Source organism: Sinocyclocheilus grahami, unplaced genomic scaffold (genome assembly GCF_001515645.1).
Source record: "Sinocyclocheilus grahami isolate Dianchi unplaced genomic scaffold, SAMN03320097.WGS_v1.1 scaffold169.1, whole genome shotgun sequence".
NCBI lineage: Eukaryota > Metazoa > Chordata > Actinopteri > Cypriniformes > Cyprinidae > Sinocyclocheilus > Sinocyclocheilus grahami.
Window position 1 is genome coordinate 1,139,539 of NW_015505348.1, and position 15,751 is coordinate 1,155,289.

A 15,751-nucleotide genomic window follows, 5' to 3' on the forward strand; every position below is an offset into this window, starting at 1 on the left:
TTTAATTTTTGGGTGAACTATCCCTTTAAGAACTTTATAATATTTGTAAATGGAAAACACCTCATTTAAAAGTGTCTCTAAATTACAGAGACACTTATTTTTATCTTTAATCAGGCTCTTACTGAATTAACATTTTACTTAAATTAAAATTAATTAGAATGAAACATTTAAAGAGAAATAAGCTATTAAAGTTTGTTTACACTGCAGTTTGTTTACATGCATTTTACCTTGTCGTGGCTGTTTTCAGGCAGAACCTTTAATGTTGGCACATCACACAACTGTATAACACAATTCTGTGTCATTTCTGAATGGATCGAGCGATTTGCGATGTTTATCTCTTATAAATCGTGGCGGAAGTGCAGCGCTGTGCAGGAGACTGATCCCGTTCTGCTTTAACATGTGGCTGGCGGATGCACCGGGTAGCACCGCTTCACACTTTTGGAGTACTTGCTTTTTGCAGTTTCGTCTAAATTACAGAGACACTTATTTTTATCTTTAATCAGGCTCTTACTGAATTAACATTTTACTTAAATTAAAATTAATTAGAATGAAACATTTAAAGAGAAATAAGCTATTAAAGTTTGTTTACACTGCAGTTTGTTTACATGCATTTTACCTTGTCGTGGCTGTTTTCAGGCAGAACCTTTAATGTTGGCACATCACACAACTGTATAACACAATTCTGTGTCATTTCTGAATGGATCGAGCGATTTGCGATGTTTATCTCTTATAAATCGTGGCGGAAGTGCAGCGCTGTGCAGGAGACTGATCCCGTTCTGCTTTAACATGTGGCTGGCGGATGCACCGGGTAGCACCGCTTCACACTTTTGGAGTACTTGCTTTTTGCAGTTTCGCATGGGCTGTAATTTAAAAACAGTGCCTAATATAAGGTCTCCCACGGGTCGGCGATCGGCCCACCGGGAATGTCCAGGTGCTCCCAGTGGCCAGTAGCTACATCGCTAGGTATGTTCAAGTAAGCTAGAAATGCCCAGATGCTGCGCAGTTTGGCTTATTTAATATATCATGATGAGTCTCGAGTTCAGTATTTACAGTAAATCTGTGCAGATTTGGCTTACACGAACTTCCTCAAGAAAGCACTATATAAAATAAACTCATTATTATTATTATTAAATAATCCATATAATATATATAAAATATAAACATAAAAAATATATAATATAATATTTTTTATATTATAATTAATGTATATATAAATATGTAATTTTTAAATAATATTCGAATGTAATGTACAAATTATTTTATTACTGTTACTTTAATTTATTGTCAACAACACATTATAACAAAACCAATATACTAAAAGCACTTAACACAGCTCTCAAAAAAACAATACAATACAATAGACTCAACATTTCACTTAGCATGCACATATACATTCCTACATGTACATATGTTAATGTAATATATATATATATATATTGCATTTTTTTTAAATAACAAATTAATATAATTTTTAGCAGTGAATTTTTCTTTTATATATTTTTTGTCATAAAAAAATGACATTTCAGGCTTAGCAAAATGGCATTGCTGTAACATAATAAACTTACTGCTAGAAATAAAGGCTTTAAATTTGATGCATATTTACGAGTTATCGGCTCACGCCACTAAAATAAAACAGCATGAGTTTATAGTACTGTGTATGTCATTCAACATGTATCACCCAACATCCCCGTTTTCTCACACGGTCTAAATGTAATTTGTTCTGCAAGGGTGGTCGTTTCCTTTATCACTTTATTCCCGCAGCCCCCTGTATGGTGTGACGGATGAGAGGTTAAGACGCTCTCCTTACCTTGCCGACTCTACGTGTCACTTTCAGGACCCATTACGTGTGACAAACTGGAACATTTTGCTTGCCGGCACTCATTGACTTTTATGCAATGCCGGCTGTTTGCTTTCTCTATTCCCAGTCCGGATTGAATTTCACCTTTCTGGGGCCAAGACTCATGCGAGCACAAAGTGTTTTGTATGAAGTGTTTAGTACTGAGTCATGACATTTTAACCATGCACCCCCGCCTTGTTATCCACAGGTTCGAAACACAGTCAACAGAATCAAAGAAAGAAGAAAAGCCTTAAATTTCTCCGTAAGTTCTTGCATGTTTGCATGTTTTCTCAACTACTGGAGGCCTCTACTCTTTATATCGTACAAATTTCATAACGCAGTGCATGTTTTGCCCCTGGTCCCATTTCACACACCCACTCAGGCCACCTCAATCCAGCCAATGTCAAGCAGCAGCCCTGGGTTACATGTTTCTAATCCTGTGGAAGCTCGTCCCTTCACATTAAACTGTCAAGCCAGTATTTATACGCGAGGCTGCTGTTGACGGAGATCACTTAGCTTCACCAAAGCGGTTTAAAAGTAGTTAATAGACACCCACCCCCCCCTTCAGCGAAGCACCTCACCTCCAGCGGTTCCTCTATGAATGGCCACATTAACTCTCCTCCGGGCTTGTCACGGTTTATGGCCTACGGCAGTTTGTCCCGCTCGGCCTTTGCCGCGCCACCAGGTCATTGAGAATGGAATGAGACGATTTCTAAAGGTGGATTGATTTTAGAATATGGCCCCCTCCCTCTTCCCTTTGACCCCCCTGACAGGCCCGACACTGTTAAGACTGAGACTTGTAAAAAACGACTGCGGCCCCAAACGCGAGTGCCAGGTAGCAGCTGATAAATCGTGGCAGGTCGTATTAGCAGTGGGACCCTTGAGCGCTCTCTGGGCAATTTTCCAATTTTCGAAGTCCACACGATGAGATTCGCTGGCCACGTGTGGCGGATGGTTTTTTAGCTAATGCCATTTTGCACCATAAATCTAGAGGTGATATACTGTATCTCGCCGAATAGCTTCGGTGCAGAACGGGGTCCAGAATGGGATAGGAAAAGGTACTCTTCTTTATTGGATGAGAGCAGTGGTCAGGGAATGTACTGACTTCCAATATAGTATTGATAACGTACAGGACGTGCTGTAGATGGATGGGTTTTTGCCTGAGGGAAACCCTTAAGATTTTCGAACTCATCGTAGAGTAAACTGATGTTTATTTTTGTAACTGTCTACCCAGCCGAGACCACCATAGCAACCACTTAGAATGCTCTAGCAGCCGCCCATAGAGCACCTTACACTGGCCTAGCAACAGCCTAGTAACCACGCTGAGCACTCTAGCAACACTGTGACAAGGCAGCCACCTACTGTATGTTGTTCTGTCTGTTTGTCATTCTGTTTGTCTGTTGTTCTGTCTGTCTGCTTGCTTGTCTGTTGCCATTCTGTCTGTCTGCATGTCTGTCGTGTTTTGTCAGTTTGTCATTCTGTTTGTCAGTTTTCCTGTTTGTTGTTTTGTCTGTCTGTCTGCTTGTCTGTTGGTCAGTATGTTGTTTGTCTATCTGTCTGCTTGTCCGTTGTTTTGTCTGTCAGTCTGCTTGTCTGCTGTTCTGTCTGTCTGCTTGTCTGGCTGGCTGCTGTTCTGTCTGTTTGCCATTCTGTCTGCTTGCTTGTCTGTTTTGTCTGTCTGTCTGCTTGTCTGATGGTCTGTCTGTTTGCCGTTCTGTCTGTCTGCTTGTCTGTTGTTTTGTCCCTCTGTCTGCTTGTCTGTTGGTCTGTCAGTTGTTTTGTCTGTCTGCTGTTCTGTCTGTTTTCCGTTCTGTCTGTCTGCTTGTCTGTTGGTCTGTCTGTTTGCCATTCTGTCTGTCTGCTTGTCTGTTGTTTTGACTGTCTGTCTGCTTGTCTGTTGTTTTGTCTGTCTGTTTGCTTGTCTGCTGTTCTGTCTGTTTTCCGTTCTGTCTGCTTGTCTGTTGTTTTGTCTGTCTGTATGCTTGTCTGCTGTTCTGTCTGTTTGCCGTTCTGTCTGTCTGCTTGTCTGTTGTTTTGACTGTCTGTCTGCTTGTCTGTTGTTTTGTCTGTCTGCTTGCCTGTTGTTTTGTCTGTCTGTCTGTCTGCTTTTCTGTCTGTCTACTTGTCTGTTGCTCTGTCTTTGCCATTCTGTCTGCCTATCTTAATCGATCTATCTCAGTTAATCCGTCTATCGTTCTGTCTGTCTGTGCTTCTGCCTATGTATCTATCAATGAGTCTGTCTCAACAAATGTAGTCTTTTTTCTCTCTCTGAATTCATATTTTTTAAGCTAGTGGTAAGGATATTACACTTTAGTTTTAAATCAGGCATGTAATTATGATCTGTATCTATTTTCTCTAGACTGTTATTCAGTGAATTTAAATGATGATGCATTGAGTCAAGTAATGATACAGATGATTTCTCAAGGATTTTTTACTACTCCAGTCTCCATGAATGTAGTTACTGTAAATGGCAGATAATGAATATACAGCATGATATTAAAGTCCCATTTGCTGAACATATGTAGCGGCTTATTAAACATCTCTCTCCTTCTCTCTATAGTTTCCTTTCTTGCCATTCTTGTTTATTCATGAGCCAGACCAGTGCTGCCAGGGCACTTCATACCAACTGTCGCCTGACCCGTGTGACCTCACACTTGTACATACTGTGGCAGATTGCTTGAGAAAAATAAAGCTGTCAGTTGCGCCGGCCAAATGAAAAATGAACGTGTTGCGATACTAGCAGTGTCTAGATCACTGACAGCCCTGAAATATAGATATAAATTGGAAGCAGATTAATTTTTTTGATCCTAATTCAAGTTTTGACAAGGTATAAGACTGAAAAGAGAGAGATGTATACTACATATATGTGAATTTCCTGTTGTAAAATGTGCACTCTTATGATTTTAAATGTTGATATAGTGCTAGGTTATGCATTTACTTCTTTCTGAAAAGAAATAAACGTCTTCAGATGCCATCTTAACCAGGGCTGCATGTCAAAGCCTATTATATGTCATTCTGTGATACGAGGGGTAAGGTTGTGGGTTTTTATGTTAGATCTAGTTTACATTCCTGTGAGACTTCTGTGGATTTTTATTTTGTGGTACCTCCATACATGACTGTGTACTTTTTGGTCATGTATCATGTAATGCATAACTACTTGGGTCTCAAATATGACGGTTTGATATTTAACATTAGTTTTTGTTGTTTTTCCTCCATATTTCTTCATATCCATTCCAAATCTAATGCACAAACATATCTGTTTGACAGTATATATTATATATTAAATAGAAAAATGCAAAACAGAAATATTTTCACTAATGATCTCAGACTGTACCCCACACTATATTGATAGTAGAATGCATTGTCCTTTTTTGTCAGAACTGTGCCAGTTCCAGGCCCTCCAGTTCAGTGGGCAGTTCTCGGCCGGGCAGCTCTCCAGTACCAGGTGTTTTGGACAGGCAAACAGTCACCTACTCCAGCAGCTCATCGACCCACAGCGACAACATCTCCCAGAGTTACAACAAAACAAGTGAGTCGTTGGCTTATTTATTGATCAACCCCAAAAAACCGAAGCATCCTTATAAAGGTTGATTGGCCAGCTCAGATGATGTACTTGTATATTTAGGTTTATGCACATACGTGTGTGTATTTTCAAATGCCAATGTGTTTATATAAAGCAGAGCTTTAAAAATCTGTGCTAAATTATGCCGAGAGCAAAAGTAGTAATTGGCATAGAGGGTGAACTCTAAGATGACAGGCCTGTTCTGGGGTTGTAACGTTCTCCAGACACAGAAAAACGACGGGATCCAATCGCCTTCTCTGACCCCAGCATTTCAAGACTTAATCGTAGTAATCTCAAAGGGAGTTCACACAAGTGAGAGATTTCGCGAAGAGAGAAGGGAGCGAATGAAGGAAGTTATTTTGTGAAAAATATGTAAAATCATATTATTATTACACAGCTGGCCAACCTATAATGTATAGGCATTCTGTATTTAATTTAATAATTAAAATAAAAGTATTTAAATTTAATTAAATTAAATTAATAAAGTATTAAATGTACTACATATCGACTTTATTATATTGATACTCCATATTTAATTAAATAATAAATAAAATAAAAGTAATTAAAGGTTAATTTATAGGTTAATTTATACTCTGTATTTACAATATTGATACTCAAAATAAAATTAATTAAATTAATACTTTCATAAATGAATACTCCATATTTACTTTACTGTATTGATACTCCATATTTAGTTAACTAATTAAAATAGTTATTGAAATTAATACTTAATTTATACTCCCAATTTACTTTAGTATATTGGTACTCCATATTTATATTGGTATTATATATTATAAACATTATTATTTTTATTATTTTTTTAAGTAAATTTACATTCCATATTTACTTTAATACTCCATATTTTCTCCATTGATTAAATAATTAAAATGAATTTAAAATCATATTAAAATAAAAAGTGTACTTAAAAATTATTAATTTAATTTTGACACTCTATCATGTGTCCTTTTTTCCTAGCTTAGCTTTTCTCGGTCAGAAACCGTATGAAGCATGACATGGCCAATCAAAGAGCAGAATCAGACACATGCCCTAATTCATTTTGATTGGCAGCTGGTATTATCCAGCCCATTAATCAAGGTGAATTTGCTCTGAGAGGAATGAAATGGCAGTTTTAGTGGGCGTCGCACGCGCAGACCATATGCATATGCAGAAGGGGCCGTCCCGTGCATATAAGTGATGCAACTAATCATCTTGACGAGACTCGCCCGGACTCTCACCGTAATCAGTTGTGATGCGGGCCATGATTGAATATTTGTTTTTAATGCGGAGCAATTTTTTAAACCAGTCAGCCAGCCACACGACTAAGTGCTATGAAGAAACTTATGTATATTGTAACCAAAAGGAAGAGAGCCTCTCATACGCATATGAGCCCAACTGTTAAAGGTCTTGTGTCGTAACAAATAGGGCCGAGCCCACAATAAATGCTGCTGTATGTCCTGATTGTATATAACTGATTGTTGTGTCTCTTCAATTCAAGGTCAAGTAATTCTCGAGTGTGAGAAAAAGCGTTTACGTTCACTTTTGATCAATTCGTTTCTTTTCATCCTTTGAGGCAATGGTTTCAATCCGCCAATTACGAAAACAAGAACATGCTATAAGCAAAAGAAAAGCAGGAAAGGACAAGTGCTTATGGAAAAGAATGGAGTTTTGACAATTTAAATTCTGATGTCGTTTTCCTCTTTCACTACTTCATCTCTTTCATTATGTTACGGTGTATCATTAGTACATTCACCCATAAAACTGAAGGTCAAGGGGAACAGTACTATTTTGTATGCTTTCTTTCTCAAAAGGCTGCACTTCTCAAGGGTCAACTTGAAAAGGTTGATAAAAACAGAAAGTTCATTTCCACACTATGTCTACTTCTAAAACATTCTATAAGACATGCTGAAGGAAGTTGGGAGGCATAAAGTGACAAAATTTTAGGTCAGGTAGTAGACAAATAGGATAAGTGTTGGGTGATTCATTGTCACTTTTGAATGAATCAGATTAATCGATTAAAAAGATAATGTTACCATATTTTATTCCTGAAATGAAGCATTATTTTTCATTAAAATGTGCTGTTCTTATAAATGTTCGCTGAACTATGAATGTTTTGCAGAACTCAAAATGCTTGTCAATTTGATTTTACTGTTACTACATAAATATATAATAATTAGTGCTGTCAATCGATTAAAAAATAACTAATTAACCACAATTGTTTTCTGAAATTAATCGAGATTAATCGCGAATAATCCCACCTAATATGATATTTAAAAAAAAATACTTTTTTTTATGACTGAAGGCCAGTATCACAGGCTACAGTGCATGTGTACAGTGCATTTCCACGCTCGTTTGTCTCGCGCCTGGCGCTGAGGTGAAGTTGGAGCGAGCGTTTGAAATGTCTCAGGTTAGGTGTGGTCATAAAGACGTTCTGCGTTTAAATAAACAACGGTTCTTGTCAAAAAAATGAGACCGAAACAGCAGTTATGAGTGGGTTGGCCAACCCTAGCCCCTCCCCTGTGTTAATTGCGAAAAAAATTAATTGCCTGCGTTAACGCGTTAATTTTGACAGCACTAATAATATATGTAAATGAACATATTTGAAAAAACAAAACTAGACACAATTATATAAAACATTTAATAAAATAAAACGTCTAATAAAGACTTGCTGTTATAACCGTGTTTTGCAGAAATCAAAATACTCAGCAATTGTAATTATTTTAATTATTATTATTTTGGTATGCATTTTATATATATACAGTGGGGAAAAAAAGTATTTAGTCAGCCACCAATTGTGCAAGTTCTCCCACTTAAAAAGATGAGAGAGGCCTGTAATTTTCATCATAGGTATACCTCAACTATGAGAGACAAAATGAGAAAAAAAATCCAGAAAATCACATTGTAGGATTTTTAAAGAATTTATTTGCAAATTATGGTGGAAAATAAGTATTTGGTCAATAACAAAATTTCATCTCAATACTTTGTTATATACCCTTTGTTGGCAATGACAGAGGTCAAACGTTTTCTGTAAGTCTTCACAAGGTTTTCACACACTGTTGCTGGTATTTTGGCCCATTCCTCCATGCAGATCTCCTCTAGAGCAGTAATGTTTTGGGGCTGTCGCTGGGCAACACGGATTTTCAACTCCCTCCAAAGATTTTCTATGGGGTTGAGATCTGGAGACTGGCTAGGCCACTCCAGGACCTTGAAATGCTTCTTACGAAGCCACTCCTTCGTTGCCCGGGCGGTGTGTTTGGGATCATTGTCATGCTGAAAGACCCTGCCACGTTTCATCTTCAATGGCCTTGCTGGGCATGTAATCTCACGATACATGGCCCCATTCATTCTTTCGTTTACACGGATCAGTCGTCCTGGTCCCTGTGCAGAAAAACAGCCCCAAAGCATGATGTTTCCACCCCCATGCTGCACAGTAGGTATGGTGTTCTTTGGATGCAACTCAGCATTCCTTCTCCTCCAAACTGCATATTAAAGTAACTTTTCTCATAAAAGCTTTGTGCTATTACAATGTTTGGCAGAAATCAATACATTCACATATATATATTGATGTAAATAATATATAAATTACAATTTAAGAATTTTTATTTTTTTAACAATTCTTAAAGTGTGTGTGCGCACCAAAAGCAAATAAAATTATTTGTGCGAGTAGATTACCATAAAAGTTCATGCATAGAGACGCATAGATGCAAATTCGGGCGACAAATTGGGTAATGCGTTTGCTACGGACACGCGATATATGCCTCAATCGCGTCTTCTGCGCAAGTTGAAAAATTTCAACTCGAGCGGAAAATTTGCATGACACGTTGTCACACAAGCCAATCAACGAAGAGTTTATTGACACATCTTTTTTGACATGTCCAGGTTTTATCAGAAAATGGAGGAGAGCATTACGCAATGATTTTATTCGCGTGAGTGATACGAAAAACACCCCGCGAGTAATCTAGAGCGATAATGTGATGAGAATATTCGCTTCGCGTTTGGTGTGCGCAAACAATCACAATCAATTTGATCAATTCTTTGTTTCAGGCCAAATGACACCAGAGATTGTGATTTTGCTTCAAATGAAACTTTTAGATGACTTAAGTGATTAGTCAGCATATGGTTGTGTCCGTAATTTGTTGTTGCATTCCTACATTTTCAGCATTGCAGACGTAAGTTTACGTTTAGTTTCACTACTAATTGTAACGATTCGTTTATGTTGGATGTCACAACAAATGATTGCATATCAACCTCTTTGGAAATGCAATAATTTGTTATTGCATACCAACATGCAACGTAACGCAGCAGCATGTAATTCTGCCAGTGTTACAAGTGGATCTTTAGCAAAGTTGAATCCATCTGTTGTCATCCCCACCTCCCTCACCGACACACACTCTCAAAAAGATTGACAACACCTGACCTTGAAAACTGAGTAGTTTGACATTTTATATAAGATGTTTGTTGTCCCAAATGAAGACCGTGTCATTTGATTGAACAAGCTGAATACACAACTACATATTGTTCGTATAAATACCTAAATAAACAGATTACAAAAAATATGGTAGTGGTTAGATAGCTGTTTACATTCCTCTCTCTGAGGAAATAAAAAAAAATCCTCTTCTCATTTCCCTCATTTTTAACCCTTTAATGCCACCGATAAACTACTTATGATTGTGTGTGAATGATATTACTGATTTACTTTAAATCTGCTTTAAAACAAATCTGTTCATAATTCAACCCGGTGTGTGAGTGTCTTTGTGTATCTGTGTGTGTGTGTTGGGTGATGGATGTCAGCGATAACAAATTGTAAGGAAAAGTTGAATTTGTATCTGCTTAGGATCCTGGCTGCCTTATACATATGGCTCCAGGTTTCGTGGTAATAGGATCTTTGATGGATGGCAGCCCTCCTCGGTCTCCCATTTTTTAGAAGATATTTATTTATTAATCTGTCTCTTTATTCAGTCAGATCATCCCCAGCGGGGTCACTGTCACATAACCACCTGCATCAGTTTTTTCTGCTTTTTTCATCTTTTCTTTTATAGTTCATTTCCAAAGTCACTTATGTGCATCTCAGTCAGCCGAGTGTCACCCTTCTGCCCGCAGGCTAACGGAGGGTAAGTTCTCCGTCTCATCTCGGAGCTCTTGTGGGCCGAGGCCTTCCTCCATCTCTCCACCCTTTTCTTAATTCTCGACACATGTCAGATGGACGCGTGCCCTGTAGGCCTTCTCATGTGTATGGAGATCTGACATCAATTCCCCCATATTTATATCGCTAGCCAAATGCTCCTGGTCTTATAAGGAGACATGTGTCTGTCTATTCATTTATGATTTTAAATTCAGATTTATTCTATGTCCCATTCCCAGTTGCTCCAATAACTTTTCTCCTTTGTAGACTAACAGTGTGTTCACACCAAAGCAAATGTAATTATTCGCGCGTGTAGATTACATACAAAGTCAATGCAAAGACGCAAATAGAGGCGACGCGAATGACGTGAAATTCGCCTAACGCGTTCTCGCGCAAGCCAATCAGCGAAGAGCTTATTGGCACGTCCAGTTGAATCAGACAATAGAAGAGAGCATTATTGCAGCCGTCTGTTATTATATAGGTCTGGAGCATAGAAAACAATTAAAATCAGTTGTAGTGGTAGTTGTATTTTATTAGCATGGCTACAGAGATTCTGCTATCAATAATAAAAATAATAGTAGAATCAGTGCATATATACAGTAGCAAAATGTAACACACACATTAATACAGGATCCTAACGTTATTCATCCTCCTCTGGATGGTGCTGTGAACCCAGACAAGTCTGTGTTTGGCTTTCCATTGTATTTGGGACTTTTTGACAATAAAAAACAAAACAGCGATTGTAGTTATCTCCAGCATGGTTGATCGCGCTGTTTTTATTTGCGCGAGTGACACGAAAAACATTCCGCGAGTAATCTAGAGCGAGTGGCGCGATGCGCATATTCGCTTCGCGTCTGGTGTGAACGCACCATAAATCTCTGTTACAGAATCCAGCTAGGCACAATCTGTAAGCATAACCACCATGCTTACTGTATGTGACATAGTGTTGGGTAGTAACTAGTTACATGTAACAGTGTTACATAATTTAATTACACAATAAATGTAACTGTAATCTGTTACAGTTACTGAAAACAGTGTCCTTAATAGTTACTCATGAAAATGTTAATGATTAACTGTTTTATTTCCTATTTGGGTTTATGTATATAGTATGCTTTATTTTTTAAGATTGCAAGGATTTGTTTGAAAAATGATTAACAGTTGAAAACATTCATTAGAAATTTGGAAAAGTAATCAAAATGTCCAAATGTAATCAGTTTTTTGTATCAATAAAAATTAGGCAAAAATCGTTTGTATTGTATTGTATGAATCTCATTCACTACTGTAATAAGGAAAATCTCATACACTAGTGTAAAAGGGAAAAAGATCAATTACATATTAATTATGATGATTTTTAATAATAATAATAATTATTATTATTGTTGTTGTTATAAAACAGTGACATGTTCCAGACATGGTTTTACGTTACTGAATTAAATACAATTTTATATAATTAATATTTTATTATAAACAATATTTAAAATTGAAAATACACCAATGTAATAATATATTATAATTTACCCAATATTTTACGCTATTATTAGTACTTATTAGTGTAGCTACAGTATTAGTGTATATAGTCATTGGTTTAACAGCATGCTAACATCATGTACTCATTTAAACTGTGATTGTTAGTTGATGCTGAACACTTTTTTGTGTGCTACACAAATAAGCATTAATGTCGCCCTCAAAATTTGTTTTGAAACAGTCTGCTTCTATTATGAGTTTCTATCATGCTTAGAAATTAGCTGACTATGTAGATAGCAGACAGTGAGGCAGCTCACTAGCTTTTGGAATGGAGCTAACAGAGCTTATGTTGAATTAGTATTCAAATAAGTTTCATGAAATTGCCGGACGCCTTCGAAAGTTTACGCCAAGATCACAATCTCTCAATACCACAATCAACTGTCCACACCATTGTGCAATCTGCCATCTCAGGTAAACACCCGCCAGGTGTCACTTAATCCCGCTTGTGACGCCAACCAGACCTTGTCCCTTTAGGGGTGACCTCCTCGAGGCCATTGTGTCACATCCTTGTCCCTCAGAGAGCTCCCCAACAAGAATCACGGAGGGGGGGGGGGGGGGTTTTAAATTGGAATTACTGTATTAGTATTAACCAATCAGCATCCAGGATCTGTTTTCAGAAAAAACCTTCTTCTTCTCAATCATCCAATAGTAAAACAGTTAAAATCATTAAAATCAAAGCCACCTTGTCACATTGTGATCTCACAGAAGACCACACTATAACAATAATAGCGGATAAGAAACGCAAAAAAACAGAGCTTTTCATTGTCCCTTGAGCTCACGCAAGTTTTTCTCAGTTTCTGCAATCTTCAGATATCTGCCAGTACGCCTTTCTGATCGCAAAGAATTGAACAGATGGTCCAAAACTAAATCCGCCTTTGGGTTTTACACTGTTTACCTTTAGCTGTTTACCTCAGCTGGTACTGTTTTGTCAAGAATACTTTGAGATCCGGGCCAGTGTTGAAACCTTGAAGTTTCTAAAGTGCTGGTGTAAGACTGACAATAAACCATGTGTTAAGAAAGCAACAGAGCAATGGCAGACGAGGGAGCATTTTAGAAACCTGTTTGGAAACAATCACTATTTCTGCTGTTGCGTTTATCGCTGCCGCACTGTCGCAAGATTTGTTTTTGTTTTTACAGCCTACGTTGTCTCAAGTTTTTTTGCTTTTTGGAGCTTAATGAAAGACTTATTTTCTCCCATTTGATTTGTCTCCTCAAAGAGATACTTAATATCTCAGAACCGCCTGGAGAAGCTGAAGCTCGTGTCACTGAACGCACACTGACACTTCCACAAACTCAGTTAATAGACGTTTTGACACGTCAGAATGATGGACTCCTTGAATGCGCTGACCTCTCTCCTCCGGACGCCCCTTTCACCCTACCTCTCTCCTTTCAGTCCTTCATCTCTCCATTTCCACCCATGTAGATGAGGCAGAGATAGATGAAGATATTTCTGATGGGCAGCCATTTCATAGCAACACACCAAATGAGTTCTGGCTGCCCCGGCCCACCCTCCTTTGCAGGAGATGAATCCTTGCCGACCATGTCGTGTGTGTTGAGGAGGTTATTATTTGGAGACAAAATTGAGTTTACTTACTGTAGCTAAGTCTGATAAAACCTCCCTTTGGGAACATACTTAGAATTTTATATATATATATATATATATATATATATATTAGCTTTTATTTTTCCATTTTTCAGTTTTCATTTTAATTTCAGTTTACAGTTTAGTCATTTTGTTAGTTAGTTGTTTTGTATTTTTTATTAAGATTTTAGATTAACTTTATTTTTTAATTTCGTAGTTTTAGTAATCTTAGTACTTCAGCATTTTATTTCAGTTCATGGCAACATTTCTTATTTATTGTACATTTTTTAATGTAAAATATTTTTTTTATTTTCAGCTTTTTAATAGTTTTATTTTACTATATATACTATAAAAATAAAATATATTATATTAGGGGTGTAACAGTTCACAGAATTCACGGTTCGATACGACACAGTGGTGTCACGGTTCGGTTCGGTACGTTCTGTACAGGGGTAATTGGTTATGTCGCAATGCTGGAAATATTTCAGTTTTAAACCATGAAGGCGAGCCAATGGATATCACATACAAGCAACGACTTAATCTCAGGCAATTCACTATACAGAAAGTGAAAGTAAAAACAGAATGACGGAGTAATGATGGAGCTTTCGGCATCTGACGCCACATATTCTTTCAGAGACAATGAGAGACGAATTTACTTCAACATGATAACGATATAGCTAACGGTTTTAATTTATTCCCTTAATATTTCTCTTGTGGCCCGTAGCCTACATAGTGAAAAAAAAATGAGAAGAAACATATTTCGCGTTAAACAGGTTGTTTTTGAAAGTCAGTGCTTGAAATAAAAGCTTTTTATTTCATTGATTTTTATTGATGACTGCAGTGTTAATATTTTAATTGTAGCCCTATAATTCATTGTATAATAGACCTGTTTAAAAAAAATGTTTTTTTGATTAATTAATTGAGGAGTAAATAGCCTAATCTTTTGTTATCCTCGCAACGTGTCAGTTATGCGGTAGCTAATATTGCGGGGCAAATTAATTGTAATTTTAATTTAATAATAAAAGTAACTACATAATAATAATAATAATAATAGGCCTAATAAAAATAAGAATGAAACATGCCTACATTAATTGGAAATGCCAAATATCTTAATATTGCCAACAATTGATGTTTTTGACAATATCTCTGGCTATCGTCGATACAAGATCATCGTCTTTCGACGCACCCCAGCAAGAAGAGGTTATCGCGGGGCCTTTCGCAGTGCGTGTCCTGCGTGCCCGTCCGCTAACGTTACGCCACTGGGCAGACAACACGCTGCCTGTTATGTTGTTTGGGCTGCCTTGTTGAGCGCAGTGGCACTGAGAACATTATATCTCCCACACTTTAAGCTGTTTTATTTTCAAAATGTAATAGGATTAGTCCAACGAATCAAATCGTTCAGTTTGTAATGCGTACCCAAACGAAAGCCTCATACCGAACGGTTCAATGCGAATACGTGTATCGTTACACCCCTTATATATACAGTGGGGCAAAAAAGTATTTAGTCAGCCAATATACACACACACACGCACTAAAAAGCTGAAGATAAATTTATATATATCATTCATTTAGTTTTATTTTTAATTTTCCGTTTTCTTTTTCATTTCAGTTTACCGTTTAGTCATTTTGTTAGGTGCTTTTGTCATTTTTATATTTTTTATTTTTTATTAAGATTTTTGTAGTTTTTTTTGTTGTAATTTTTGTTTAGCTAGTTTTAGTAATCTTAGTCCTTCAGCATAAATGTATTTCAGTTCAAGGCAACATTTCTCATTCATTTAAAAAAATTTTCTTGTAAAATTTATATTGTATTTTCAGCTTTTTAATAGTCTTATTTTACTATATATGACATAAAAATGAGTGTGTGTGTGTGTGTGTGTGTGTACTTATTTATGCTACATTGAAACCTGAAATATTATTTATTTTTTTTCTGAAATATATATATATATTTTTTACCTTGTGGGGACCGCAGGCAGTTCCTCACAATGTCAAAAAAAAAAAAAGAGTAAATTATGTTTATCTGAAAGTGTAACAATGCAAAAAAGTTTTCTGTAAGGGGTAGGTTTAGGGTTAGGGGATAGACAATATCGTTTGGTCAGTATAAAAATAATAGAAGTCTATGGAAAGTCC

The 15,751-nt window shown here is 36.9% G+C and overlaps 1 protein-coding gene across 1 annotated transcript in view; it reads left to right on the forward strand.

The window, feature by feature from the left end:
* Nucleotides 1-15,751, forward strand: part of LOC107593352 (adhesion G-protein coupled receptor D2-like) — an 86,300-nt gene that overhangs the window by 50,719 nt on the left and 19,830 nt on the right. Inside the window, exons 17-18 of the mRNA XM_016283035.1 lie at nucleotides 2,046-2,099; nucleotides 5,216-5,366. Of these exons, the coding sequence (XP_016138521.1) occupies nucleotides 2,046-2,099; nucleotides 5,216-5,366 (205 nt within the window). The remainder of the gene's footprint in view (nucleotides 1-2,045; nucleotides 2,100-5,215; nucleotides 5,367-15,751) is intronic.